Source organism: Homalodisca vitripennis, chromosome 2 (assembly GCF_021130785.1).
Source record: "Homalodisca vitripennis isolate AUS2020 chromosome 2, UT_GWSS_2.1, whole genome shotgun sequence".
In the NCBI taxonomy this organism is placed as follows: Eukaryota; Metazoa; Arthropoda; class Insecta; order Hemiptera; family Cicadellidae; genus Homalodisca; species Homalodisca vitripennis.
In genome coordinates, this window is record NC_060208.1 from 128652304 (window position 1) to 128679959 (window position 27656).

Here is a 27656-nt window from a genome sequence, read left to right on the forward strand (position 1 = left end):
AACTTTGTACATAACTGCAGCAAATTCATTTGATGTCATCCCACCCTCAGTTTCGTTTCAAACGAAAGAAAAGTCCTAATGTGTAACTAAGCTGTAGATTGAAAAATTGTGTACAGACAATTTCATCTTGTAGTATAGCGCCAACGCTTTAGACCTCGGAGATAACAACAGTGCCTTTAAATCCACATGTTAAACAATTTGTGTTTTCTTTGTCTGTTTCTTTCTTAAGTCCAGCCAATTTTTTTCGCAACATGTGCTTCATAACTATCTGTACTCAAATTTCCTGATTTAAAAGACTGACACTTGCCGCAGGCCGTTTTTAGGTTGAAACAGAGTTAAGTTATGATCTTGAAACATCGTATCTATAAGCATTGTATTTAGTAAGCATTGTAGTGGCTGTTTTTATTACCCGTATGCCCATAGATCTAGGCCTTATTAGTAAGTCTTGAGAAAATGCTAAATATAATGTCTAATGGATGTTAAGACTACTAAAAGGAAATGTTAGTTTGGTTAGCAAGTTAGCATAAATAACAAGAAAGTCTTTTTATGATTCAGTGAATACTTGAATTATGTATGAGTTTCTTTATTTTGCTCTAAGCAACCGAAACTGTGAAAGCTTTTATTTCAAAACATTGTAAAAATGGATTGTAACTTTTACTAAAGTAAACATTTAAAATTATATTTAATAATAGTATTTAGTCATATATTACATGCCCAGATTGTAAAATGCTTGTTTTGGTGTAACGTACATCTATCAAAACTCCAAGTTAATCAGACATAAGCTCAAAAATGTACAGCATGGAAACCTCTTAACTCCATACTTTTATAAATTTATAATTTTAAGCTTTCATAAAATAAAGATTACACTATAACTATTCCCAAAATATTTATTAGCACTTAATCTTCGAATATTTACAGAATTTTGTACAGCAAAGAAGAAAATTAACACTAAACACATAATACAAAGAGAGCTACACAGGATGGTGTGTTCAGCCATATAACAACAATACTGCATTTTGGAGTTATCAGGTTTGCCCCTTACATAATGAAGTAGTTGTAGTTAGGAGGTTTGCTTTAAGTGAAATAGAAAATTACCCTAATATTTTGAAGTTGTGAGCTTTTCACTGATAGGAGGAGGTCTTTTTGCTGAAAAGGTACCAAAATCTAAAATTGGCCACAAATGGATTTACGAGGTTTGCTAATTAGACTAACGATATATATAAAAGAAAAAAAGATAAGTGTCTTCACTTTTACTGCTTAATATTTCGTTACTTTTCAGTGATATTATCAAAAGCATGTACAAATTAAAAAATAAAGAGAAAAAAATCAAATAGAATAATAAAGGTTATAAACACATTGCAAACAACAATAATATTATTTGGAATGTTAACAAGTAAATAAAACATGTTAATTTTCCTACATATAGAGAAAGATAAAAAAAGGTTTGAATAATTGTAATTGACTATTCCTCCGATTTAATCCAACTGGTAATTTTTATTGAAGAGGAAATATATTCGCTTGTTTATATCTTCTTAGCATTAATATTTTTTGTCCTTTATTTTCATAATTTTGAATCTTCTTGATTTCAATTAGAGATAAACAATTTTCAGACGTTTGATTGTGTTGGACAGCATGTGCAGACACGGGTCTAAGTAGATTTTGATGTAGAATATCGGCGCGATAGTTGTTCATCCTCAGCCTAGTGATGTTGATGTTCTTCCAGTGTAGTCTGTGGCAATGTTGACAGGATAATTTAGAAACTACTTTTTCACTGTTACATAATGCCCTCTGCGTATATACACCAAAAGTTTCAATGTTCTATTTTATCCGTAGAATGTTTCTTCTTTTACTAACTTAATACAATAAATAGGGCACAAAACAAACACGAATACTTGTAACTAACATCACAATGTTTTTGTTACCAGTTTTTTTTAGACACCTGAACTTATCAGACATTACACACAATGCTGATACTAACCATACTAGAGAACAAAAATGAAAGACAACCACATAACAAGTGAACTTCGAAGCCTCATGAATAAAACATCCTGGCCACCAAATTGTTGGCTAAAGGTAATAAAAAAGGAGTTCTCTTCCTTCATTCTGGTTCCATGGAAACCATACTTGTGTATTGTGTTCGTCTGTTTGGACCATTTTGCACTTTGCAGTGTAGTTCAAATGATTCAAGAGATAAAAGATTTAAGTGTACGTGAAATATTGATTTAATTTTGTAAAGTACTCATTAAAATGGCTCAAAACAATTCCGATGAGATTCTATTATATAAGTACTGCAATGAACTGGGTAGTGACAATAAAAAACAACGTAAAACAGCTTTAGATAACATTAGAAAGGAAATTTTGAACAAAAATACAGACATCATTTCTTCTTTTGAAAAGTGTAAAAAACATGTCATTCGTTGCTTTAATGACAGTTCAGAAAATGTTAGAGAATATGCTGTTGTGATCATGATAGAAATATTGAGAACAGTGCCAGTCGAAGATTCAAATATCAGTTTGCTAATGCCAGCAATACATGAAAGATTATGTGGGGAAGTTGGGGAATCCTCGGAAGAAGTTAGATTGTGTTTGGTAAACCTTTTATCAATATTGATAGAGTGCTACAAGAATCAATTACCAGGTTATTTGAATGAGTTTATAAGCATATTTGTTAAAACAATCGTGGATCCATACCCAAAAGTAAAAATTGAAAGTTGTTCATGTGTTACTAAACTAGCAATGTCTATTCCACAACATTTTCATATGCAGTCGGAAACCCTGATTCCTCCACTTATTCAGACTTTGACATATCAGCAATATCGTGTCCGGATTGCAGGTGTTAACTCTATTGGTAAGTTGTAGGCTATTATGAAGAAAACATAGATGTTGCAGAATTTTACAGTCAGTTTGGATGCAGTATAATAAGAATTGGGGTAGGGTACGATAAGCGGACCCGGTTTTTTATATCGAAATTGGCAAACAATATTACTTAATCATAACCATCGATATAATCAATCGATACTGATTAATTATTTTGAACAATTATCTTAAATAATTTATATCAACAGCTGTAAATACTTTCAAATAATACTTGTAATGTAATATTTCAATTTTATATAAGTAACTTGATTATTAAAAATGGCAGTCAATTTGATAAAACTTCACGATATTGCTCTGAAGAATGATAAGACATGTTTTTCATGACTTCAACATGTTGGACTTGTACCAAAAACCCCATTATGTGAAATTTGTAGGAAAGAAACAACTGTAACTTTGAGAGGCGCAAATATGGTCGTCTTCAGTTGAGTTATGCGTTATTAACTTATTGGAATCGTCCTATAGAACAACAAAAACATAGGGTTTGATGGGGTGGAAATGAGAAATAACGAAGTTCTAGAACATAAAAAATGGAACAACTGTTCACGCGCAGAGTAATATTTCCATGTTGTACATCCACGTCGAGCGTCACGTGACCATGATTCAACCTCGTGATGACGTCATCGTTTGAAGTTTATTTTTGATGATGGAAGGATTGTAAAGGAAACAGGATTTTTGGGACAGTTGTCATCATTCATTCAAACAAAAAATCAGTTACACTACGTTTCGAGATCTGCAATCGGGTAGAGTACGATAAGCGGACACGGTTTTTTATAACGAAAAATGTAATCATTGATACCTACCTAATATTCGCATCTCAAATCCTAGAGGGGCTGATCAATCGATATAAAAGTATCTATAGTCCTCATTAACAATCATATGTTTTAAATTAAAATATGGATTTAATATTTACAGGGATGAAACAAATAATTATTATAAGCAAAATTAGGAAAACTGAAGATGACCATATTTGCTCCTCTCACAGTTACAGTTGTTTCTTTCCCACAAATTTCACATAATGAATTTTTCTGTACGAGTCCAACATGTTGAAGCCACGTAAAACATGTCTTATCATCTTTCAAAGCAATGTCGTGTAGTTTTCTAAAATTGACTGCCATTTTTAATAATCAAATGTTATATATGTAAATTTGAAATATTAGGACCTTACGTGTATTATTTGAAAGTGTTTACAGCTGTTGATATAGATTATTTAAGTTATTTGTTCAAAATAATTAATCATTATCGATTGATTATATCGGTGGTTATGATTAAGTAATATTGTTTGCCAATTTCGATATAAAAAACCGGGTCCGCTTATCGTACCCTACCCCTGCAATCTGATCTTACCTGAAGAAGAGATCAGATTCCAGATCCCAAAACGTAGTGTAACTGATTTTTTGTTTCACTGAACGATGACAAATGTCCCGAAAAATCCTGTTTCCTAAATGTTATTGTTTTGTTTGTAACATTTTATAAATGTATATATAGTTTTTTTAGTTATTGTTAATATAATAATATTGTTAAGATTTAAAACCAAAAGAACTAAGTTATAGTGTTATAGAATACCTATTATGTAATTTGGTCTGACATTTTTTTTTCAGTACTTTTAGATGGTCATAAATATCGATGATTCGATAATCATGTTTTGATTATAATTTTGATTGTGTCAGTGGCTGCTTATTATACTACAGCCACCCTCTTGAAAAGGGGGTGGCTACAGTAACCTCTCAGCTCTTTAGCACTAATAGAACTACACTTATAGCAGATTTTAGAGGTAAATGCACGTTAAAAACATAGCATTTTTTTTTTTTTAGTTTTGAAAATGTATAACTAAAAAACTATGAGGGATAGAATTTTAAAAAAATATATATTTGATTTCAGGATTTAGAGAGTATAAATAAACCAAGCTTCAGCTAAATTTGAAATGATCAAATTGAAAACTATTTTTTATTGGTTGATTTGACAGGGAATGATTCATCTATAAAACACAGTTATCCATTCTACAATGCTATTTCATTTATTTTCAACAATTAACTATCAATTTGATTTTAATTAGGCCACCTACTAATAAAGTATTATGTTTGCCTACCATTTCAAAATGTATACATGTAGTACTGAATTTAAGTTGATTGTCCAAGTTTATTAATGAATATAGGTAGATTATATCAATGGAAGTGATCGAACAATAGCCAATAGTTTGCTAATAGCCTATAGATATAAAAAAAACCGAACAGCTTATCGTACTCTATCCTAAGCGGCCACCACGGCAATCGAATCAGTGAACCAAATTACAAATTAGAAATATCTAAACTATCAAATACAGAAACATTCTAATTATATTGTTAATTACAACTTATGTGTGCTCGCTATATTTAATGAATTGTAACAATATTGTTTCAAATTAATTAATGCAAAGTAAAATATTCTGTCGGTATCTACTATTTGCTATTTTGTGAATAAGGTAAGTAGATACATACATAAATTTCAACCTTTACAAAAGCTACATGGTCTGAGCTTGAATTTTTTTCCTATTATGCCAGAAATGTGGGCCACCGAAGCCGACACTGATCTGAGGCATTTCTTATCCCTCATTACATTCCCATGTTTAGTAGTCTAGCATGGTAAAGTACAGATCAGAAATGTCCTTCCTAGTCATCAATGTAGGCTTCGGTGTCACCTCCGGCACATAGCTTTCTAGTGGAAAAACATCCCTCAAGATAATTAGCGATATCTTTACACAATTTCAAGCTCAAATCAACTAGTACTGATGGCCAGGGGTATTTCTGATCTGTACTTCCTCAACCTCAAAAGTATGTGCCAATTCATTCAACAGCCACCCTGCACTTCTGGCAAAAAAAGAAAAACATCCCTTGAGATAGTAGGTACTTAAATTCAAGCTTAGATCACTGAACACTTGTAAGGGTTAAGTTTAATTTTTTATCTATAATACTGACGTATGTATTTACCTACTTGCATTACGTAATAACAAGTAGTAGATAGAGAAAGAGTATAGGGTTTCTGAAAAAGAACACTGAGATTTTGAATGACCGTTACTGAAAACTATTCGAGATAACTAATCTTTAATAATTTAAATGTCAAATTGAAGTTGAAATAACTAAGTTTTGTTTTCCATGTAGCATGGGAAGAAACGTTGATCTTGGCATGTACAAAACAGTTGTGTCGTGGCAGTAGTGAGTTTGATGTTTACGTTGTAACGGAAGGCACAGTGTGTTCTGTGGTACTCAGGATTGAAATGATTGTTAATGTGTGGTGTCAGATTTGAGTTAAGTACCAAGGTCAAAATTTGTCAGATGATAAAGCAATTTATTGCTTGTTTAACCAGTTTTGTGACACAGGAAGTGTGTTGAATGGATATTGAACTGGCTACCCAAAAACAAGTGATGACAAATTCAAACAAATCTGACAATTTGGCGTCAGAACCCCGAAAAAGTAGTTTGTCAGATGAAGTCTTCAGATAAACATACCCTAATCGACAGTATACCATGTTATTCATGAAACATTGAGATGTGGCGAGATATTAAATACCACTTTGATAACTGCAGAGCAACAGATGGAGCTCACATTGCAACGTATTAAGGTACGACAACAAAATTTGTTCGTTTCTTTTCAATTTGACATTTAAATCCGTTCAGTTATCTTGAATGGTTTTAAATAACAGCCGTTAAAAATCCTGGCAATTTTTTTTCAGAGACCCTATCTAATAGAGACCTGCGTATAATACCATAGTACCAAAATATTAAATCAGCAAACCTTAGGAATATGGAGTTAGTGGGTAGCTTCTGTAATGGCCTATTGACGAGTGATGATTGTTAAAGGTGATAGAGCCTTGTCTACACATTTTTATTAATGACAACAGTGATCTCTCTGCTAAATGCCTTATGTTTGCTATCAATATTTTTGTTAATGTCTATTCTTCATTAGGCTATACCAGAATAACATATGACAGTTACTTGTCATTATTGTTGTGTAATGTCTAGGTAATGGAATGGAACTTAAATTGTCTCTAAGGCCTTGCTATTCATGTTCTGTCTTTGACTCGAGGTTGTATCTTGAGGACTAATAAAACTGTTCAGTTTGAACTGAGTTTTGTGGTTCGCCACACATGTGTCGTTATAACTGTATAGACCAGTCACAGCAACTTTGTTCTGTTATAGGTGTGTGTATTTTAATTTGCTATCAGAACTCCAGTGCCAGTCAAAAGATTAGTTAAGAAAGAACTAAACAACTTACCTGGGGGTCATTCCATGTCAAACAACCCATGGCCTGGACCTTGATCCTCTCAGATTTTGATAATTTTTTGGTTAGATGTTGTACCTGCCAAGACTATTTAAAATGCAAAATTTTACATAGAACAAAGTCAAAAAACTAATTTATCCCCATATATACTTTGTGGATTTTCCTTGCTTAAGAGGAAAATAGGCCAAAAACCACCTCACTCAAAAGCATTTAGAGGTGCTATATTTAAGTGAACATTTTGAAAGAAATTCAAGATCTTTTTTGTTATGAAATTAACCCTGGAGAATTCATTCACTGTACTCTGTCTATAATATATGTACATATTGCTGTTACTTTTGATATGTGAACAATATTTTATGAACACATCGGACTGATCGTTCTTGGCTAAATGCAAGCATTGTGAATTTCCTCTGTAAGCAGAGTTAAAGGTCAAAAAGGATAGTAATGCGAGGTTCATTAACGGTGTGAGGGGGGGATAAAATGGGGGTTTAAACAGGAGTCTCAGTTGGCGGGGATTCACCATACATGTTCAGTTCTGCCTGAAGATGAACGATCTGAAGGTCAGGTCATATTAGTTTTTCGTCAGTCTATCTGGCCAACGATCTGCATCTTCATCTAGGAACGGCATTCAAGGTCAGTTCTACCTTTAGTCCAGGATTGTACAGTCGGGCTTGAGACCACACTGAATGTGTATGGATTGTCTTAGTATCATGTTTGTCTTATTTTTAAGTATGGCGATTCCAGTTGTGTGTAACCAGGTGAGTAATTTGGGGATTTGGGTTTAGAATAATATTTATTTATAGTTATTTTGCTGATAAACATTCCAGTGATACAATGGACATGGGACTTGGACTCAAACCACTTATTTAACATTTTGATTTGTTTGTACTGCTATAATGTAATTGGGTGTATTTCCTGTTTTATAGCATGAAAATAAAATAATAATAATAATAATTACATTTACTTCAATTTTGAATCATGAATTGGCTATGTTAGTAGGTCTACAAAACATTTTAGGTCACCTCAATCCCTTGTGATGATCCATATTCACCCTTTGTTGGAATATGCATTATTTGTATGATTACATTATCAACTTGACTATATGGATTTGGTGAACAGAGCCAAAATTCATAACTCTGGGGATTTGTCTAGGCTACACCTAGTGTCCTACTATTATTGAAGAGCTGAGCCAACAATTCAGTTTCCACTCTCTTCGGAAAAAATCACAAAATTTACCTCTACAGCTAGTTTTGTTATTACAAATTGGATGTTACTGTTAGAAAATTAATAAATATTATAAATATTAATTAATAAATAACTTACAGGAGCTGTTGTGCGCTATGGGAACAACAAATCAGTGAGTGATGTGTGCGGTCCATTAGCTGAACGCCTGTTTGATCAACACCATGCTGTAAGGATGGCTGTAGCCAGAGTTGTCGGTTTGTGGTTATTGGAGCTACACGACAGATACTCTTATTTTCACAAATTAATCCCACTAATGTTAACAAGGTTTGTTCTTGTGAAGGTAATTTTTGTTATTTGTTTCAAGTTAAAATAGCACAATTTCCATTCAGACTTCATTTTTATGAACTGTGGTTTTGTATACAGAACTCACCACCCTTTTAAGGTATTATTCTTGCACCAAAGACATACCAAAATAACATATAAAAAAACTTTTGAAAACTCAATAATTACCCTAACAGCCACCAATGTGTGTGTGTGTTTTTTTTTATTTAACTATTTGTAAGTTAAGAATGGCTTGTTGTTAAAAGTTGAAATTTGGTATATATGAGGGCCATTATTTTTCAACCTCTGATCTTTCGCCATGATTGCCAGACAAGTGACAGGTTAGCGGAGAGAGTGCAGTTGTCAATTGTGCATCTTTCCCACTATAACATTAGTCACTGCCGAGTTCAAACAGTCAATTTGTGCTGAGCTGCAGTCGCATAAACATGGCCTCTATTGATTTCCCCACTAGATATAAATTGAGGACTGTTATTCGTTTCCTAATGGAAGGGAATACTACAGCAGAAATCCATTGGATAATTCCATGTTTATGAAAAAAAACCTCATGAGATATGTGTGAATCATGTCAAAACTTTAAATATGCCCGGATGTCAAAATTTAAGTATATATTTCAAGGAATGTCATAGTGAAAGCCATTTGGCAAGTTTTTTGGCAAAAGTCTTTGGCACCCAGCGAACACAAATCTGTTTTATCCCAAATGTTCTGTAATAATAGATTAAAGAGAAGATTTTGACACTTCCGGAAATTCCAAAACCAAAGGACTTATTGTGAATCTACGGTTTTCTCTAAGCACTTGTCAATTTGTTCAACAAGGCTGTCTGTAGCAACAGGATGTCAATTCCTTAATTCTGCATATCAGGTCGGCTATCTTTAAACTTTCTACACCATTCATGCACAACACTAAAAACACCTATTCATGCAGGGACCTAAAAATACCACATTATTAACAAGAACAGGCTCTATTTAACTTGAAAATTAAATTTCTTTATGACGATCGGTTCTTGTTTTGTCTCCCAAGAGAAGCGATGTCAGCAAGAAAGAGGGCACTGTATCCCTATCTACTACTTGATATTATGCAATATAAATAGGTTTATATTAAGTTTTCATAAATATATCATTAGTATTATCAAAGTTAAAGACAACCGTTATAAGCCCTCATATAATTTGAGCTTGAATTTGGGTAATATCTCGAGGGATGTTTTTCTTTTTTCCAGGTGCCACCAAAGTCCTCACTGATGGCCTAGAGCATTACCTGGATCCAAGATCCAAGATCGTCCACTATTTTTGATGTCAGACCACATTGGATGATACAGCACGTGATCTGAGGTCAGGATAGAACCGATCAGAAATGCCCCATGCCATCAATGTGGGCTTCTGTGGCACCACTGCACTTGGCACTTACAGCGACAAATGAAAAACATCCCCCGAGATAGTACCTAAATTCAAGCTCAGATTACGTGAGTGCTAGTTAATTTTTATATTTATAGTGCATACATACAAGGCGTGTTCAGAAAGTAAGTACTGTTTCATTCTACTATCGCCGCAGCACTGCAATCGATGTTCCGCACGTGCGCACTAGTCATCCTTGTTCACTGGCTATCGATTCATGCCATTTTAATTGTTCTACATTGTGTTTTCAGTTTTCTTTGAATGTTTAAAATGTTTAAGACAATTAGTGTTACCGCCGATGAGAGATTCGTTCTGTAATAAGATTTTTGAATGCAAGGAATGTGAAACCGGCTAAAATTTATTGTCAACTTCGAGATGTTTACGGGAAAGACATGAAAGAATGGTGAGAAACTGGGGTTAGAATGTTTAATGGCGGTAGAGAACAATGTGCATGATGAGAATCGGAGCGGTCGGCCTTCTCTCGTCACTGATGATCTGGTAAGGGCAGTTAACGAAAAAATTCAATAGAACAAACGTTTAATTATGACAACGCTATCTGACGATTTCCAACAAATTTCACACACTCTTTTGTACAAAATTGTTATGGACTGCTTAGGTTATCGCAAGCTGTGTTTCCAATGGGTTCCAAAAACCCGTGCACAAAACCAAGACTCGGAAGTGCTTTGACTTTTCTCTCACGTTACAGTGATGATGGTGAGGATATTTTAAACAAAATTGTGACAGGTGATGAAACTTGGGTCCGTCATATCACACCAGAATCCAAACAGCAGTTAATGGAGTGGAGACACACAATCCCCAAAGAAACAAAAATTCAAGACAACAATGTCTGCACAACAAAATCATGTGCACTGTCTTTTGGGATCGGAAAGGTGTTTTGCTGATTTATTTTCTCCTAAGAGATGAAACCATCAATGCGGCAAGGTATTGCGAAACCTTAAGAAAACTGAGGTGGGCAATTCAAAACAAACAGAATTGTGTTGCTCCATGACAATGCTCAGCCCCATACCGCTGGTGACACTCAAACATTGGTTCGACAATTTCGTTGGGAGCAGTTCTATCACCCGCCCTACAGGTCGGACTTGGCACTATCTGACTACCACTTGTTCCTGCACATAAAGCGTGAGCTAGGCGGCCAACGCTTTTAAATCGACGATGAAGTAAAAACTGCCATGGAGTCATGGCTACATTCATTGGCAGGAAACTTCTATGAAGAGAGTATAGACAAATTGATCACCCGCTTCGACAAGTGTTTGAACATCAGTAAAACTGTGTCACAAAATAATTTAAGGTTGGGCTTTCTTACAGAAATAAAATTGTGTTGAAAAAAATAGTTTTTTCTTGTTTTTTTAAAACGGTACTTACTTTTTGAACATGCCTCGTATTTACCTACATACAGTCTATAATAAATAGTAGATAGGGACAGCGTGGCTTCTTTACCGACATTGCTTCCTCAACATTCATTGAATTTAAACTCAACATTTGCATTGAATCAACCCTTCACATCATATCTGCATTATGTGTAGAAGACTCAGTTGCTCCATCCACCGTGCTTTGGGATCGTCATCGTAGTGCACTCAATGTGCTCCTGATGAGACAATGAGAATACCTCTTCACTTAAATTGTACTACTTTTTGTAGTTTGGGTGTCTCTGATATTGAAACAATGCGGAGGGTTTCATTTTGAGCTTCTTTGTTCTTTGTCGCCGACTGTTTTTTTATCCCTTCCGACGAACATGACTTCAGATTTCAGAAGTCAAATCAGATTTCAGATGCTGCACGTAAGAGGAAGGTGAACTGGAGCTAAAACCAAAATCCGCATTGCTTCCTTTTGGGAGGCAGAAAACAAGAACCGATCATCATAATGACATGTAATTTTACAATAAGTCAAATAAAGTCTTCTTTTTAATAACATAGTTTTTTAGGTCCCTGTTAAGAAAAACTCTTCCAAAAATAGTGGCCTCCATATAGTAGCCAAGTACCATTTGCCTTTCCAAAATAAATACTGCGAAATTTATGGATACAATAGAATGTCGTACCCATAATAAAATAGTTACACCCATTTAATCATTAAATTTTCACATATTGAATTAAATTGCTATGCAATGTCAATCTCCTCTCTTATAAGAACCAACTGTTAACATTAATCTCAAAATTTAGGCACTATCTCCATCTTGATATAAAAATGTTTTAAGTGTTTTCCAAAACTATATCAAGAACCTCTGTGGGCCAGCATGTTGACATAGATTTAACATAACTGGATGCAAGTTGCTTAGAGTAAGATAGTAGAAATAGTAGTGGCTTAGTAGAAATATTCATGTACTGTAACTTCTTAGGTGGTTTTTGTTACAGCTTAACAGAAGAGATTCCAGAACATAGAAAGGAAGTAGAGGAACTCTGGGATAAAGTGGGTAAACAATTCTTAATAGAGAACGAGAACGACTTGAAAGATAAAATTGATTATCTGCAAGAAAAGTTGGAACATTATCCACCCAATAGTAGGTATATTCTGTACTATACACTCATTTATGTAGGTTATTTGAACATTTAACATTTACATTTCCTTGTATATAGCTGAGAGACCTAACCTGGGCTGTCGTACACTGGTGCAGCGGGAACTGTCCAAGTATCTACCTGCTGTCACTCTGGAGCTGGACGACTGGAAGGCTGACATCAGGGTCAAGTCAGCTCAGTTGTTGTGTGTCACTGTGCAGCATGCCGAGAGTTGTATTACCCAGCATCTGGAGAAGACTCTACCTGCGCTGTACCGAGCTTGTGGTGACCCTGACACCAGAGTCTCAGATAATGTGAGTGAGTCATGGTATAATACTTGAGTATTAGAATCAATCTTATCAGCACCTTACTTTATTACTTTCCAACTGTACATTTCAGATAGAGCTGGCTGCACAGATGGTAGGTTATTTTGTGCCTCCTGATGTATACTGCCGCCTCATCTTGCCAAGTGTAGAGGAGATGACGAGCGCTGGTGTCTTGCGTGTGTTGGCAGCAGTGTTACGCTCCTCAGTGCGGTGTCAGGTACAGCCTGAACTGTCAGCGATCGTGGAGAAACTATCTCTTGATGCAGTCTGTCATAGTCGGCAAGTAGGTCATTCCTTTAAACCAGTGTTCATTTAATACTATATTGTTGTTAATATATTTAAATCACTAATTTAAATTCAGTATTTTTATTAAAATATATGAAGTATGATTATTTTATCAACTATTTACTATCCAGATTAAGTGTATTGTTTATTTTATAAATTTAACAATAAATACATAATGATATTAATAATTGCTATAATTTGCTTAGTTTTGCAAATATGGATTTAGTACCTAACTTTCTAGATGTTAAGTTTCATAAATAAAACAATTACATTGTTTAAAGTGATTGTAATTGTTTCTAAATATAACAGTTACAAACTTTCAAAACTTGTAACATGTATTATAATAACTGAAACATTGATCATGTGCAGACTTTCTGTAAGGTGAACTGATGTTTGTAATTGGCACAATTATGTAGTAAGACTTAGAATTACTCTAGTGGTCTGTCCATTGTTGCCTACGGCAAGACCAAAAGACCAGTTCCATTAGCTTTAAGTTTGTGTAGTCCATAGTGAGTTATGGATGTAGCTATCTGCATACTGTGCAACCAAAAGTGTACCAGCTGCTTGGCCAACTCCATTATGTCACATCCATTAGTGTAGCGTCTGAAATCTGATACTGTCACAGACTTGACTCCTTGTATCTGAACTCCACGTCCATTGAAGAGTCCAAAAAATTGAACTCCTTCCATTGTTTCGATTGTCAGACTACAAAAGAGTTCTCTCTAGTTTACCCAACAGCTATCCAGTGTAATCCAGATCAATAGGTGTCATTGTCTCTTCAGGTGCACGGTTAAGTGCACTACAATGTTTTTGACACGATCCCAAATCAGTTATGTGAGTAGCCATATTGACTAGATTTGCGTAATACATACATCCTGGTAACAATAATCTGCTGGATGTTGTGACCAGCTTGCTGCATTTGTTGAGTATACATAAAATAATATATGCTCTATTGGTTGCATGCACATCACAGTGTATTTAAAACTATCTATTAGAAGTGAAGTTAGGACTATAATTATATTAGTTAGGACTATAATTATATTAGTCTCTTCCACTTAACCTCATGTAGACAAAATCAAACACAAAGCAAATCAAACTTTATTAATAATGTATATGTGTTGTACGTATTGTTGTTTATTGTGTGTGATATGCCTCAAACCACAAACATGCAATATTGAATTATATTTCTGCTTTTTGTAATAATTCATAAATGCTTTATTCAATAATTTTTAGGTGCTCAAGTAGAGATAGTATTCTAATCTAAAACACTAGGCTTATCTAAAACAAAACATTCGTGAGATATATGGTATTTCTTCGCCTGGTATGTGTGTTATCCTCATAACATTATTGTACTGCCACAACAGGCAGGGTATCAGCAGCAGTTGCTGAATGTGGTTTCCACTCTCCAACAAGTCAGCCAAGAGGACCTGATATCTGTCACTCAGAATCTGTTTGTCGTCACTATCTCAGTACTTGGTCTTGCCACTGAAGCCAGCATCACGGGACAAGCCCAGGGTTTGTAGTTATATTCTACCAGCAGGTGATTGAGTATTGATCGCTTCAAGATTTTTTTGGAAATGTTGATTACATTAAAATAACTAGATTGTAAATCCATATGCATTTTAAGGTTATTGAGTCTCACAGTAAAGAAGACTTATGACATTATATAATTATTATATTTTGTATAATCTGATATCCTTAAATGACAAGTATGCAATATATTTTAAATAACCCAGTCTGAAAAAAGATGTCAATTCTAGAAAAAGAATAAGAAATGAAAGATGACAAACTATAGGGTCTGCCGGCTTACCAAAATAATATACTATATTTTTATATTATTTATTTAGAACAACAGTAAAAATACTACAAATTTACAGTGCTCAGCAACAGAATGCTTTTACTTGAACAAAACTGTTTCTGTGGCACTTGCCTTATATAACAGGACAAGTATGTTTGTATACCACCCATGTTAAATTAGCCAACTTCCGAAACAAATAAAAATATAGTATTAAACTTATAAAATGTAGTATATAGAATTTAGGGAAACAAAACATTATCCCAGGAGTACAAAAACCTGGGTGATTGTGCACTACATGAAATGCATTAATTAAATGTAATGTGTGTCTTTACTTTTGGAGGTCCACCAGTTTCTTGACACAAACAAGAACCAGAGATGAGACACTTTATATCCACTCGGTCACTTGACTTAAAACCAATAAATTTTTACAGGTCAGTATTATAAGAGGATCACTAAAACACAGATCTGCACTGCACAGGTTTGCTTCTAAGAAACAACTATACAGTTGTCATAAAATTTTATGAAGGCTCCTACTGATTTAGTTTTATTGTCTAGGAAATGTGGTGATGATACAAGCTGATTTTAATATTCTTTGTTTCATTAAGTTAAATTATTTAGACCCGTTATATCTCTTTTCTATGGATGAATGTGAAAGTTAACAACAGAAATATTGTTGTAGAGGTTATGAAAGGTCTGGCTGATTGCAACGGTATAACAGTCCAAGAGCTCTATGAGAGGCACACCTCTGCACTACTGGAACAGGTGGCAGTCAGAGTGCAAGACTGGACTTTGCATTCCCCACAGCGATACGTTTTTGAGGCCCTTCTCACCAATGCAGGTAAGGGACTTTGTTGTACTTATCTGCATGAAGATGATTTGTAGTTAATTGGCAAAAGAAGAGAAATCGGTATTTGTTTGAATATTGCCTTTGTTTAGTTTGTATACATTTTTATTATGAATTTAGGATTAAAATTTTAAAAGACAAGTTTTCCGAATGAATTGGATTATTAACATCTTTTTATTCAGCTGATGAACGCTTAGGAATAAGACGAGGAATGTCACATCAGGTCATTTCATGGGATTAACACCTTCATTGCTGCTCTATACTGAGTGACACTGAACAGAGCACTAGCTCCTGCATCATTAGGCATCTACCGCAGTTAACGTGTCAAAGAGGTACAGACTAATCCTCTCTCCAAACCTATTAACCCTTATAACGTCACAGACGCCGTGTGGCGCATAGACAAACTATCTCCAAACGGCAAAGACGCAGTACGGCGCATCGACACAAAACTGCGTCTATAGCAAATTTAAGTTCCTTTTAAATCCGATCAATGTCACTAACGGTATGCGTCAACCATGTGTGTGGGTTATTGACCTATGTCAAGCGTCAAAATATAGCTGTCGCGTTATATTGTTTGAAACAATAGACGTGGTGTCTAGACACTCTCCCCGCCACACGGCACAGACGCCGTACAGCGCGCGCGCTTTTGTTTGCAGTTTGGCTTCAGGTAGTGCGTGTCTAACCATCGCTGAGTCGGTTTCCTTCGTCGTGTTTTCTGTTTATATGGTTTTTATTTATTTGTTATAAGTATTGATATCTTAGTTTTAGTATTCATTTAGTGTTTTTAGTGTCATTTTAGTGTTTAGTGTCACCTATTTAGTGTTCATTATTAGTGATAAATAACATGTCTCGTAACATTGACGATCCTGAGTACAGTGACTTTGTTAGTCATCTTATGAACGCAACCTTATCTAGTACTTATGGAGACATTGTTTCAAGTGATGAAGAGAACATTGAAGATAATACAGACAAAACCACAATAACTACTACGCCTTCCTTCCCAATTGGAACATTACCTTCTACTTCGACCGCTAATGTGCGTATTCGTACTGTTATCTCGAAAAAAAGAAAACGTAAACAAACTGTGTCAAACAAAAGACCTACAAAGACCGCACGAACTGTTCCCACCCCCAGCAAATGGAGAAATGTGACTGCCAGCGACCCCGGGCCAAGTAAGACGATTCCTATCTATAATATCAATCAAGGTACAAATTTACCATCATTTTTTGACAAAACTACTCAGCCTATTGAATATTTTTTTCTCTTTTTCAATAACGAAATAAGAGATTACATTTGTAATAAAACAAACTTGAATGCTAACGAAAATAAAAATAAAAACCAATTTCCTAAATCACGGATTAGACAATGGAAAGACATTAATGACACTGATCTCAAAGCCTTTTTAGGGACTGTAATCAATATGGGCTTGATAACAATGCCTACCGTTGAATCTTATTTCAGCACAAAATGGGAAACAAGTATACCTTTTTTTTCACAAATATTTTCCCAAAGAGATTTCCTAAATATTTTTTGGAATCTACACTTTAACCATGACGAAACACCCCGTAGAATTTCTGAGAGACCAAAAGGGTTCCTTATAAGTCCCCTAATAGACCATATAAAAAAAATGTGCAAACTTTTTTACACCCCTGGTAGCAATTTGTCAATTGATGAAAGTACAGTGGCCTATAAGGGAAAGGTTGGATTCAAGGTATATAATCCCCTAAAGCCTAATAAGTTTGGCATGAAAGTTTTTGTTGCATCAGATTCGGAAAATGGATATATATGTGATTTCATTCCTTACTTTGGAAAAAAGGAGCTTATTCCAAATTCTCCGCTCTTGAAGACGACACAGGTCGTAAAAAAACTCACCGAGTCAGTTGTATTGAAAGATTTGTCAAATCCAACAACTGGAACACATATTTATACGGATCGTTACTATACCAGCCCTGAACTTGCCGTAGAACTTTTGAAGCTGAATTGCCATCTGACCGGAACAGTAATGACAAATCGTATCGACATGCCACCAAACTTGAAGACCAGGACTAAACAGCTGGAAAAAGGAGATATTTTGTCAGAGAGAGACAATAATATTCTTGTCCTTTCCTGGCGAGATAAGAGAGTGGTTACAATGCTATCAATTAAATGGAAAGGGGATATACAACACATGACTGATGTCCCAAGTAAATGGCCTCATCTTGCACCTACACCTAAACCAAACGTTATATTGGATTACATCAAACGTATGGGTGGCGTCGATAGAAGTGATCATTTTATTTCTACATATCAGTTTTTAAGGAGAACAAAAAAATGGTACAGAAAGTTCTTTTTTTGGCTTTTAGAAGTAGCGATGATAAATTCTTATCTTCTTTATAAAATGATGCAGATAAAGTTTATGACAAAACCACTCACGCACCTACAGTTCCGGAGAAGTCTAGTTCGAGATCTTGTTGAGGACCGAGTTAGAAATACACCATCAAGAAAGAGGAAAGGTAGACCATCAGAAGGACCTCTCCTTGAAAGACTCAATGGAAAACATTTCCTAAAGAAGAGGGATAAAAAGAAATCATTAGCTGCGTTGTGTGCTCAAAGAGAGGCCTACGGCGCGAGACCTGCTACTCCTGCAAGACATGCACAGGAGAACCAGCCCTACATCCAGAGGATTGTTTCGAGGACTACCATTCAAAAGAACACTATTAGGTTAATTGCATATTTACAATCATGCATTTCTTTTTTATATTTTCACAAGTGTAATTTATATAATTGTCTGGTAATGTTTATAGTTTAGCTAATAAAATTTTGTGTGCCTTTTATTTTGACTTTATTTATATCTACAATTTAATGTCCCATAAATATATGTACGTACAAGATAATTTTAAAATTTTTACTTTTTTATACTTATTATAATTATAGAAAGTAAAAATAAAAATGAACTTTACACATTAAAATTTTTTTTTTTTAATATTGTGCCGTTTGCTGGAAGTTGTGAAAAGATATACTGACGTTATAAGGGTTAAATGATCCTGGAGCCCTCCAATAAAAACTTTTTAAAAACAAAGGCTTTGTAATGTTTGGTTTACTTGAAATTTTATTACGTGTTATTTAAAACTTGTATACAGTTATACTTAGTAATTTAATATCAAAATAAATTTTGAGTCATTAAAATCCTATAATTGTAATCTTACAATTGAGCAATAGAACACACATTAAGATTTTGTTTAAACTGTGCAATTTGTTTAAATTTTGCTCCATAACTGTCTGACGGTATTATACAATTTAAACAAATAAACTTTGTATTTTTTATCAAATATCTTTGTTTTTTTAATAATTGAACAAAATCTTTACCACTATTTTTGCAGGGATCACTTTCATGCGGTACAAATTAGTTTCTTAATTTTGTTCACGCTATCCATTGCAACATTATATTCAGGAATGTAGTTTCACTTACTATATGAGGTATACTTATCGTGGTAGATGAAACATTTTTGTTTGGTAAAATCCCATGTTTTCACCCCTTGGTGTTTTATTGTGTTTATTCGCATAATACCACAAATTCATATCTTGAATAGTCCACTGTATGGCAGGTAGTATAAGGTGCACAGTTTCTATTGCTACATGAAATCAGAATAAACAATTTTTCACATAATAAACACTACATTTCTTTTCTTTGGAATCAGAGTTATAAAAATGGTGCTACCAATATGGGTTGTTTCTGAGCCCAGATGTAAATTATTGCATTACAAGATTATTAATTATATTTCCTCAAAACAAAACTGTCTTATTTAACTTTAGTTATGAAAATTGTTTATTTTACATAAACAATTAAAAATCGGTTAATTGTTTATTGAGTAGGGAATGAATTTGTTTTTAAATTGCAGGCAAAGAAGTTCATTAATTGAATAACCACAAAATTTGTATGAAGAAAGGAAAATTATGTTAAGTGGGTTGAGATTTACCTAAATAGCAAACACTTGTAACATTTTGCACAATAAGATGTTTTCCATTGAAAACTTAAGGTTTTATAATATTGTAAAGTATTAATTAAAGAGCATAGATTCCAAGATAAAATATTGTTTATAGCATAGAGTTTAGTGTGCTGTGGTATTTATTGAAATTATATTCATTTACAAGGTGTTCAAAGTCCTGGTGATTGCCTCCAGGTGCTGCAGTTGGCCAGAACATGGACCGGATCCTAGATATCCTAGAGGGTAGCCTGCAGCCAGACTTGGAGCCAGAAGCTACATTGCAGATGTTGATGGCTGTGTCATACGTGGTCACACACAGTGCAGAGACACTTTCAGGAGTGACAGATGTGTCACAGATCATCCATTCACTTTGTACCAGTTAGTTTTTTATTTTCTTATCGTTATCTGGATTTTTGCATATTAGAATCCTGCAACTTTGCCATCTGTAGATTGAGGCTATGTTTGTTAGTGTCACTATCGTCCATACCATTTAGTTCTGTTGTGTGCTTCAATCGTTCATACCAAATCACGTTTAATCTTTGATTCAATATGTATTTATATATTTGAAATTAGCCACTGTAAAATAACCCAAAGTGTGGTGTACCTTTAACCATGTTATAAACATAGACTTTAGTTTTCTAATGAAATAATTTGAATTGCAAACTTAGATGTAAAAATAAAATGTGCATTATTTCATAAAATGTGTTATTTTAAAGTATTCTAAATATAAATGTACAACTTAAAAAGTATGACATATGAGTAACTTTATATAGTTCCACAAACTTGAAATATTTAAAAAAGCAAGTAAGAATTATTTATTACACAAAAATTTAAATAATTCATTACTTAATCATTTTTGGGGGGAAATTACAGTTCTAGTTTGATTCTTAGTTATTTAAAAAACCCTGAATATTGTTTAAAAAATAATAATAAATTTCTTGCAAAGATAAATGACATTTTAAGGAAAAAGAAGTAAAAGGGGAACATGTTCATTGCATCTTTTAAAATTAGCTGGGCTTTGTCCACAACTTACACCAAACAATGTCTTCACTTTAATTATTGCGAAGTAAGATTGTGTCTTTATTATCAATTATTTTGAGTTATTAATATTAATAACACAAATATACATTACTTGAAATTAATTCTGAACACCATTACCACTCAAATTTTCGAGTACAGTCCCACTCTCTTTTAATGTAATCATTTATGCCTTTGTGAGGACATTTGATTGATTATTCCTAATGTTTGATTATAGAACTAAATTTAAAATTTTCAACTGGAAGAGCCAGGAATGAGCTGAAATATTGAAAGTTATTTTTAATTGTTCTCCTGAACCAGAAAACATTATTTTAATCATTAAGTTAAATATAGATTTTTTAAATCATGCAATTATTTTATTTGCTTCCAATGATAATATAACTTACAAACAGTTGAAGAATTATTATTTTTTGAGAACAAATTAAGACATAATCTAACATATTTAGCCATTTCATATATGAGTTGAGATATAATGAAACTTATTGCAGGGGTACTGCAGCCTCAGCTGGTGTGGCGGGCTGGCCGAGCTGCCGAGGCTCTGCGGACTGCTGCAGTCGGCTGTGTGGTGGCAGCACTGGCACTGCTAACCTGTCCCCGCTCCCTAGTCGAGCCGCTGCTGCCCCTTCTGTTGGCCCTGGTAGAGGACTCCGCTTACAAGACTCGACAGTTTGCCTCGGTCGCAGTACTCAATATCGTCAAGTCACTGAGAACATTGGAAGCTCTTACCGCTCAAGACATCGACACCATTTATCCTGGTGAATTGGACATCTCAGAAAAAAATCTTGTATACGATTACCAACAGAAACGTTATCCTTTGTGTTACTAACATACATTTTTGCTGTCTGCAGTGATAATGAAGCGGCTTGATGACAACAATGATGCAGTGCGGGAGACTGCAGTACAAACGCTATCCCAGCTATTCAGCACACCACTGCCACCTGACTATTCTGTAGAATGCCATAGAGCTAGCCTAGAAGTCTTGTTTGACACCATGCTGCTACATCTAGATGATCCTGTACCATCTTTTCAAGATATCATACTTAGTCAGTATTATGGTAAAATAAAAATATGTAGAAATAATGTATTGAGTGTTAAAGATACATTAAACTAAAGACTAAATATGTACAGAACACACTAATAACTCGCCTTGAGTTATTAATCATGAGTCAATTGGTCATCACCATGACTCCATGACTGTGTGCCATTGCAGCTGATGATTTGTCCGACATTTTGTTTGTCCGAGTATTGTTTTAAATTATATTTTCAAGGAAAGATATCTCATTACAACAGAACTTGGCCTTTAATAAACCAGGGAATATTTTGAGACATGTTTTGTTTTCTCATATGCTTTGAAGACAGGTAAACAGGTTGACTTAGTAAATAGTTAGATTGAGTTATCGCAATATTGCAATTTCAGTTTTATTGTTTTCTAACAGAGTACTGCTTTTTGTTAGTTCTGTTTTAAAATCCACTTACAATTGGATTTATAGGTCTCTCAGTGGAAACGAAGAAACTTTTTTTCAAAATTCAAACACTTACAGACTTGACCAATCACCAAAAAGACTTCATCTTGATGGGTGACTTCAACATTAACGCGAAGGACAACAGAAATCCAATAAACAAAAGAAATTGTGGATTTGTTGACATCTTTTGGCCTTGAGTTGCTTGTCAGAACTCCGACTCGAGTATCGGCAATTCAAATGTCGTAGTATCTGTGGTCAACACAGCAATCTCGGATGACTATGGCCAAGAGGCTATAATTAGTAGGAAACATTCCAAAAGGGAACCTAAAATCTCAAAAACAATAAGAAACATAAGGCCTGGAAACATTGCTCTTCTCAACACTTCCCTAAAGGTGGAATTTTCTAAATTTAATGCATTCAGTAGAACAGCAGTTTCAAACATTTAATGAAATCCTAAATTTTCATCTTAATAAGTGCTGTCCTACAAAAACAATCAAAGGCATTTTGATTATGTTGACCATAATAATCTGCTTGACAAATTGGAAACACACGGCATCCGAGGCGTGCCACATTTGTAGCTTCGATCATTTTTAAGCGACAGAACTCGAGTTGTCCTAATCTCAAATCATTTTTCAAACCCAATCCAGTTGGGCTTTGTGATCCCACAGGGATTAATTCTCAGCCCAATTCAATTTCTGCTATATGTCAACTACATTGGGTCATAGTATGGTCGTATAGTATGCTGACACGAATTTTTCAGTGAAAAATCAAAATTTCTCCTGGAAGAACTTCTCCATGGGAATCTTTCTCAAAATATGGATCTCGGATTCGATTTAAGCGTCAGAATGGGTCTATTTTGTAATAAAAGTGTCAACATTTACACAGATGGTGCAGCAGCGCTTGTTTATGCTAGGATACCTAGAGAGAGGCTACTGCTATAACTGCTGATATCATGTTCATGACACAACTACGTGTCATCCTATAGACTCTCTTCACTACAACAAATGACAATTACTGAATTCATGTCTTTTAACTATTAATATTGTTCTCAACAATAATATCCAGTTTTTATTTAATTTAACTTCTTCATTTAACTCATACTTAACCTATAAGCTTCAATATATACTGTATTTAAACTTCATTATTTATATACTTCAGTGTACCATACACAATTTGTCCTAATAAAATACTTTACGCAAATAACACTTTTTTACTAAGTGATGCACCCATTTTCGTGTTTTAGGTCATTTGTGGCTATAACTGTGCATTATCGTTATAAATAAATTATGGGAATGGGGAACATGAATTGCAGTAGAAACTTGTGTTAGCTGTCTAAAAGTGTCCCTTGATATTGCTGCCACAGTCAGCAGCTTTTATCTGTGTTCCGTCAGTGTTTTGTGGCTTGTATAGGACCTATCACTGCGAATTACCGTGATTAGGGTTGTGCAATTCTAGCTTGCTTGAACCGCTCCTACGGGCCGATTAATAGTAAGAGCTGTGATATTATTGAAGATACAAATTTTATCCCTTTTTATGCTCATTATTTAATAAACCATGTCATTGGAGGCATACCATTCCTTGCTGCTTGTGTTGTATGTAGCCAAGATCTAAAATCAATTCCTATTTTTTAGATACATCCGTTCATTTCTGCACAAATTGTCGACAGTGTTAGTGACATAAGGAAATGTTTGAAATAGTTTCATCATTTCACCACGTCTGAGAAATGAAACACACCTGTATTCAAGCTGTTGTAAAATTGTGAAGTTTTGTGTTTTGATAACTTATTTTGTACATTATTTAATTTTTTTTTACAGATGGATTAAGAGACATATCTTGCATTCATCCACAGCTACTGAAGAGTAGAATTCAGAAAGACAACTTCAGGAATAAATGTTCATGCCAGCAGCTCATTGGGTTTTTAGAAGGCCAGTTACACATCTAGAGTTTATATTTTTTCACAAATAAAATGTTTTTCAAAATGTATTTGTGTTTCAAATGTATGAACTTAATTTTAATCAAAATGATATAAATATAAATGTATTTCACCAAAAATATTTTATGTGTTTTTTTTTTATTATTTCACTTTTTAGTCATTTAACAGTCGACTGTTATACTGATGAACTTAGGTAATGAAGCACAAAACATGCCATTTTTTATAATGAATGCACTCAGGTACGGATCCATTGGTAGTAGTTGGTAATCTTATTCAATTAACTCTGAAATGTAAAATAGATCTATATATTACTGCTAGATACCACCATTATTCAGAGCTTTATTGGGAATAATACTGGGACACTATTGAAATTATTGAAAAAGTTTAAAAAAATACTGTTAGACGTCAAAATAAGTCAATAAAACATTAGTTCTCAGTACTAGTTTATGACAAATGCTGTGGTTCTTCTTGTAAGACAATACAGTCAATTTTGCACGCACTCAGTCGGCTTTTCTTTAAGCCCTTGTTATCAGCTTAAATTAAGACCATGTATTTATACTAAATTTAAATAGAGTACAGTACATTATCCTCATAGTCCATTGAACGAATAAAGGGTTTTATTTATTAAATACATTTTTAGTTTATTTTTAATTTTGAAAAAGAAGTTTCTGATTTTATATTTTCAGGTATTTTCTTGTAAAAGTTAATTCCAGCATATTGTGATTTTTTTTAAAGTACCAATCGATGAGAAGGAGTAGCCAATTTGTCTCTCTGTCTTGTATTATACTGGTGATTAGTACCATTAACACTACCACCAGGTTGCTCTCCGATTCTTGACCTGACTGACAATATTACTTCATAAACATATAGTCCATAAACAGTAAGAATCTGTAGTTCCGCAAATTTTTCCTTCACTGAAGTTTGTGGCTTTAGGTTCAATATAATTCTTATTGCCATTTTTGTACTTTTAGAATTGAATCAAGGTTTATGGAAGTTGTTGCTCCATATAAAGATATGCCAAAACTAATTGTGGAGTGTATGTGAGAAAAATAAATCATTTTTAAAGTTTTATAATCACACAGATATTTTAATTTTCTCATTGCATATAAACCGGAGAATAATTTTGAAAGAACTTTATCAACATGATTGTCACAGTTAAGATTTTTGTCCACAATTAATCCTAAAAATTTACCTTTTCTACTTGGGATATTTTAAACTCACCTGTGCTAATTGGTGGCTCATTAATTTTACAATTTTTTGTTTGGAACATCATACAATTAGTTTTTTCTAAATTAAGGAGAAGATTTACTTCAGTGAAACAATCAGCAAGACTTATTAGATTACTATTTATTTTGATTTCAACACTATCCCATGATGATCCACTAATATTTAGATTTGTGTCGTCTGCGTACAAGCATGATTTACTAGAGCAGCATAATTTTGGAAAATCGTTTATATAACAAATTATGATTTGTTATATGAATTGTATGAAGATCCAAGGTTTCATAGTACACTGTAAAACATTCTATAGTTCCATTAAATTTGTTATTAGAAAATTTTTAACTTGGACATTCACATTTCTGATTGTGATTTATTCACATAATTTCCTAACACTAAAAAATTACTGTATGTTTGTTAAAATTCTTTGTTGAGAGTTTATGCTGTACACAATCGTAAGTGTCGTTACTGAAGAATTTATTATTGGCTTTCAGAAACCTGTAGGCAAATAAATGTTTACACAACAGTTGTTTGAAAAGGTTATATTTTGTAAAATCCCAAAATGCTTAATGCATTGAATATAGCTTCATTAAATGTTATTATTGTTTTACTTTATTGTCTGGAAGTAGTGAAAATCATATCAAAACAAAGAACTTCTCTAAGCATTAGTATCGTCACTGAAGACATTGAACTAGTATTTTATTTTTGTTTTGTTATGCGCACAATCACCGACTCAGCTAGATAAGAATTACACATAGTCGGGTTGCCATAGTGATTTCTCTGTTGTTATTATACCATTAAATTTGTCAATACTAGTTTATTGTTTGATATTTATTTGTATCTTTTAGATTTTTTTATTGTTTATTGTGTATAAATAAACGTTTGTGTAGTGTTTAATAAATTATTGAAGTGAAAAATATGGAAAAAAGTGTGTGTAAGGTTTTACCTGCAGGTTGGCCTATGTTTGTTTATATAGGTTCATTATTTTTATTGCTGAGTAAATAATTTATCATGAATTTCATAATGACTTTTTTCAGACATTTATCGTTAATTTGAACAGTCGTGCCATTAGGATAGTACTGGGTACTGAATTAGAGACAATGTTAGTTTGGTAGATATGGATAATGTTTTATATGACTTGAATGAACTGTGCCATGGTGAATTAATTGTGCCTGATCCTATCTACTTTGAAAATAGTAAAGATAAAAATACATTGTTTCAGATTTTTGTAAACTTATTACATAAATGAACTTTCTGTAGACCTATAAATAATTTTTGGATGAAAACAATATTGTTACCTAGAAAAAGCCAGTACTTTATTTCTTAGTTTTTACTTTCTTTATTAAAAAAATGTTGGCTTTTTACACATATTTACATTTTAGTAAAAACATGAGCTCATCCAATAAAATCCAAACTGTCATAATTACAAACAAAATAGTGCAATAAGAGTTTTTTCAGATATTGTTGTTTTTACAGGTATATTATTAAAAAGTACCAACTTCTTTTACTGAAATATTTTTTATAATTTGTGACTTAGATATGTAACAAAACTTTTATATATTTTGGATTTATTCAAATAAATTTCACATTGGCTCTTAAAGGTGATATACTTTGGAGACAAATTTATTTTCTACTATGTTTTTATCTCAATTTATTTTTAAAAACCCTTACAAAATCGCAAAAAGTGGTTACTATTTTTGAAAAAATATTGTTCAGCTCCAGGGTTAAATTACCCAACTGCATTAAATACTATATTGAATATAATTATTTTTGTTTCCTGTATTGTTCATGAGATTTTGGCCAAATTGTTTAAAATAGGTTTCAAACATTACCAGTTTTTATTTCTGTTAAAATAAAATATAGTTTTATCAGTTCGTACTTCATGTACAAAATTAAGATTACTACTCTTGGATGATTTTTAGTATAATTATCTAGTATGCACCCATTTAGCTGTCCTTTAGGTTCTTGTTAACAGGTTAAAAATTGTAGTCTTACTTAAATTATCCAACTGCATCTAATACCTTTAAACGAGCAATTCTTGTATGTATAAAGAGTATCCCACGAAAAGGTTTAAACGTTTCACTTTATATTATTTGCCCATTTATGCACCGAACATTTTCAAACTCTACACAATTATAAAGTAGTTTTTAAAAGTATTCTGTGAAATTTGAAGCTCCTTAACAATTGTAGGAACAAAATGGTGACAGATTGAAAACTTTATCATTTAGC

At 33.5% G+C, this 27656-nt stretch overlaps 1 protein-coding gene across 1 annotated transcript; it reads left to right on the plus strand.

Annotated features, from left to right (window-relative positions):
* The first annotated feature begins 2085 nt into the window (after nucleotides 1–2085).
* LOC124354724 (dynein axonemal assembly factor 5) lies at nucleotides 2086–24259 on the plus strand. Its single transcript, XM_046805381.1, has 11 exons — nucleotides 2086–2848; nucleotides 8457–8640; nucleotides 12417–12562; nucleotides 12639–12871; nucleotides 12957–13166; nucleotides 14533–14683; nucleotides 15646–15804; nucleotides 19971–20153; nucleotides 21302–21568; nucleotides 21662–21856; nucleotides 24091–24259. The coding sequence occupies exons 1-11, from the start codon at nucleotides 2248–2250 to the stop codon at nucleotides 24216–24218; spliced, it is 2457 nt and encodes an 818-aa protein (XP_046661337.1). The 5' UTR covers nucleotides 2086–2247; the 3' UTR covers nucleotides 24219–24259.
* The last annotated feature ends 3397 nt before the right edge of the window (nucleotides 24260–27656 follow it).

Coding starts and splice junctions, on each gene's coding strand:
- LOC124354724 (XM_046805381.1), top strand. CDS start 2,248: ATGGCTCAAAACAATTCCGATGAGATTCTATTATATAAGTACTGCAAT. Junction 15,805..19,970: donor GGCCCTTCTCACCAATGCAG/GTAAGGGACTTT, acceptor GATTGCCTCCAG/GTGCTGCAGTTGGCCAGAAC. Junction 21,857..24,090: donor TTTTCAAGATATCATACTTA/GTCAGTATTATG, acceptor TTTTTTTTACAG/ATGGATTAAGAGACATATCT.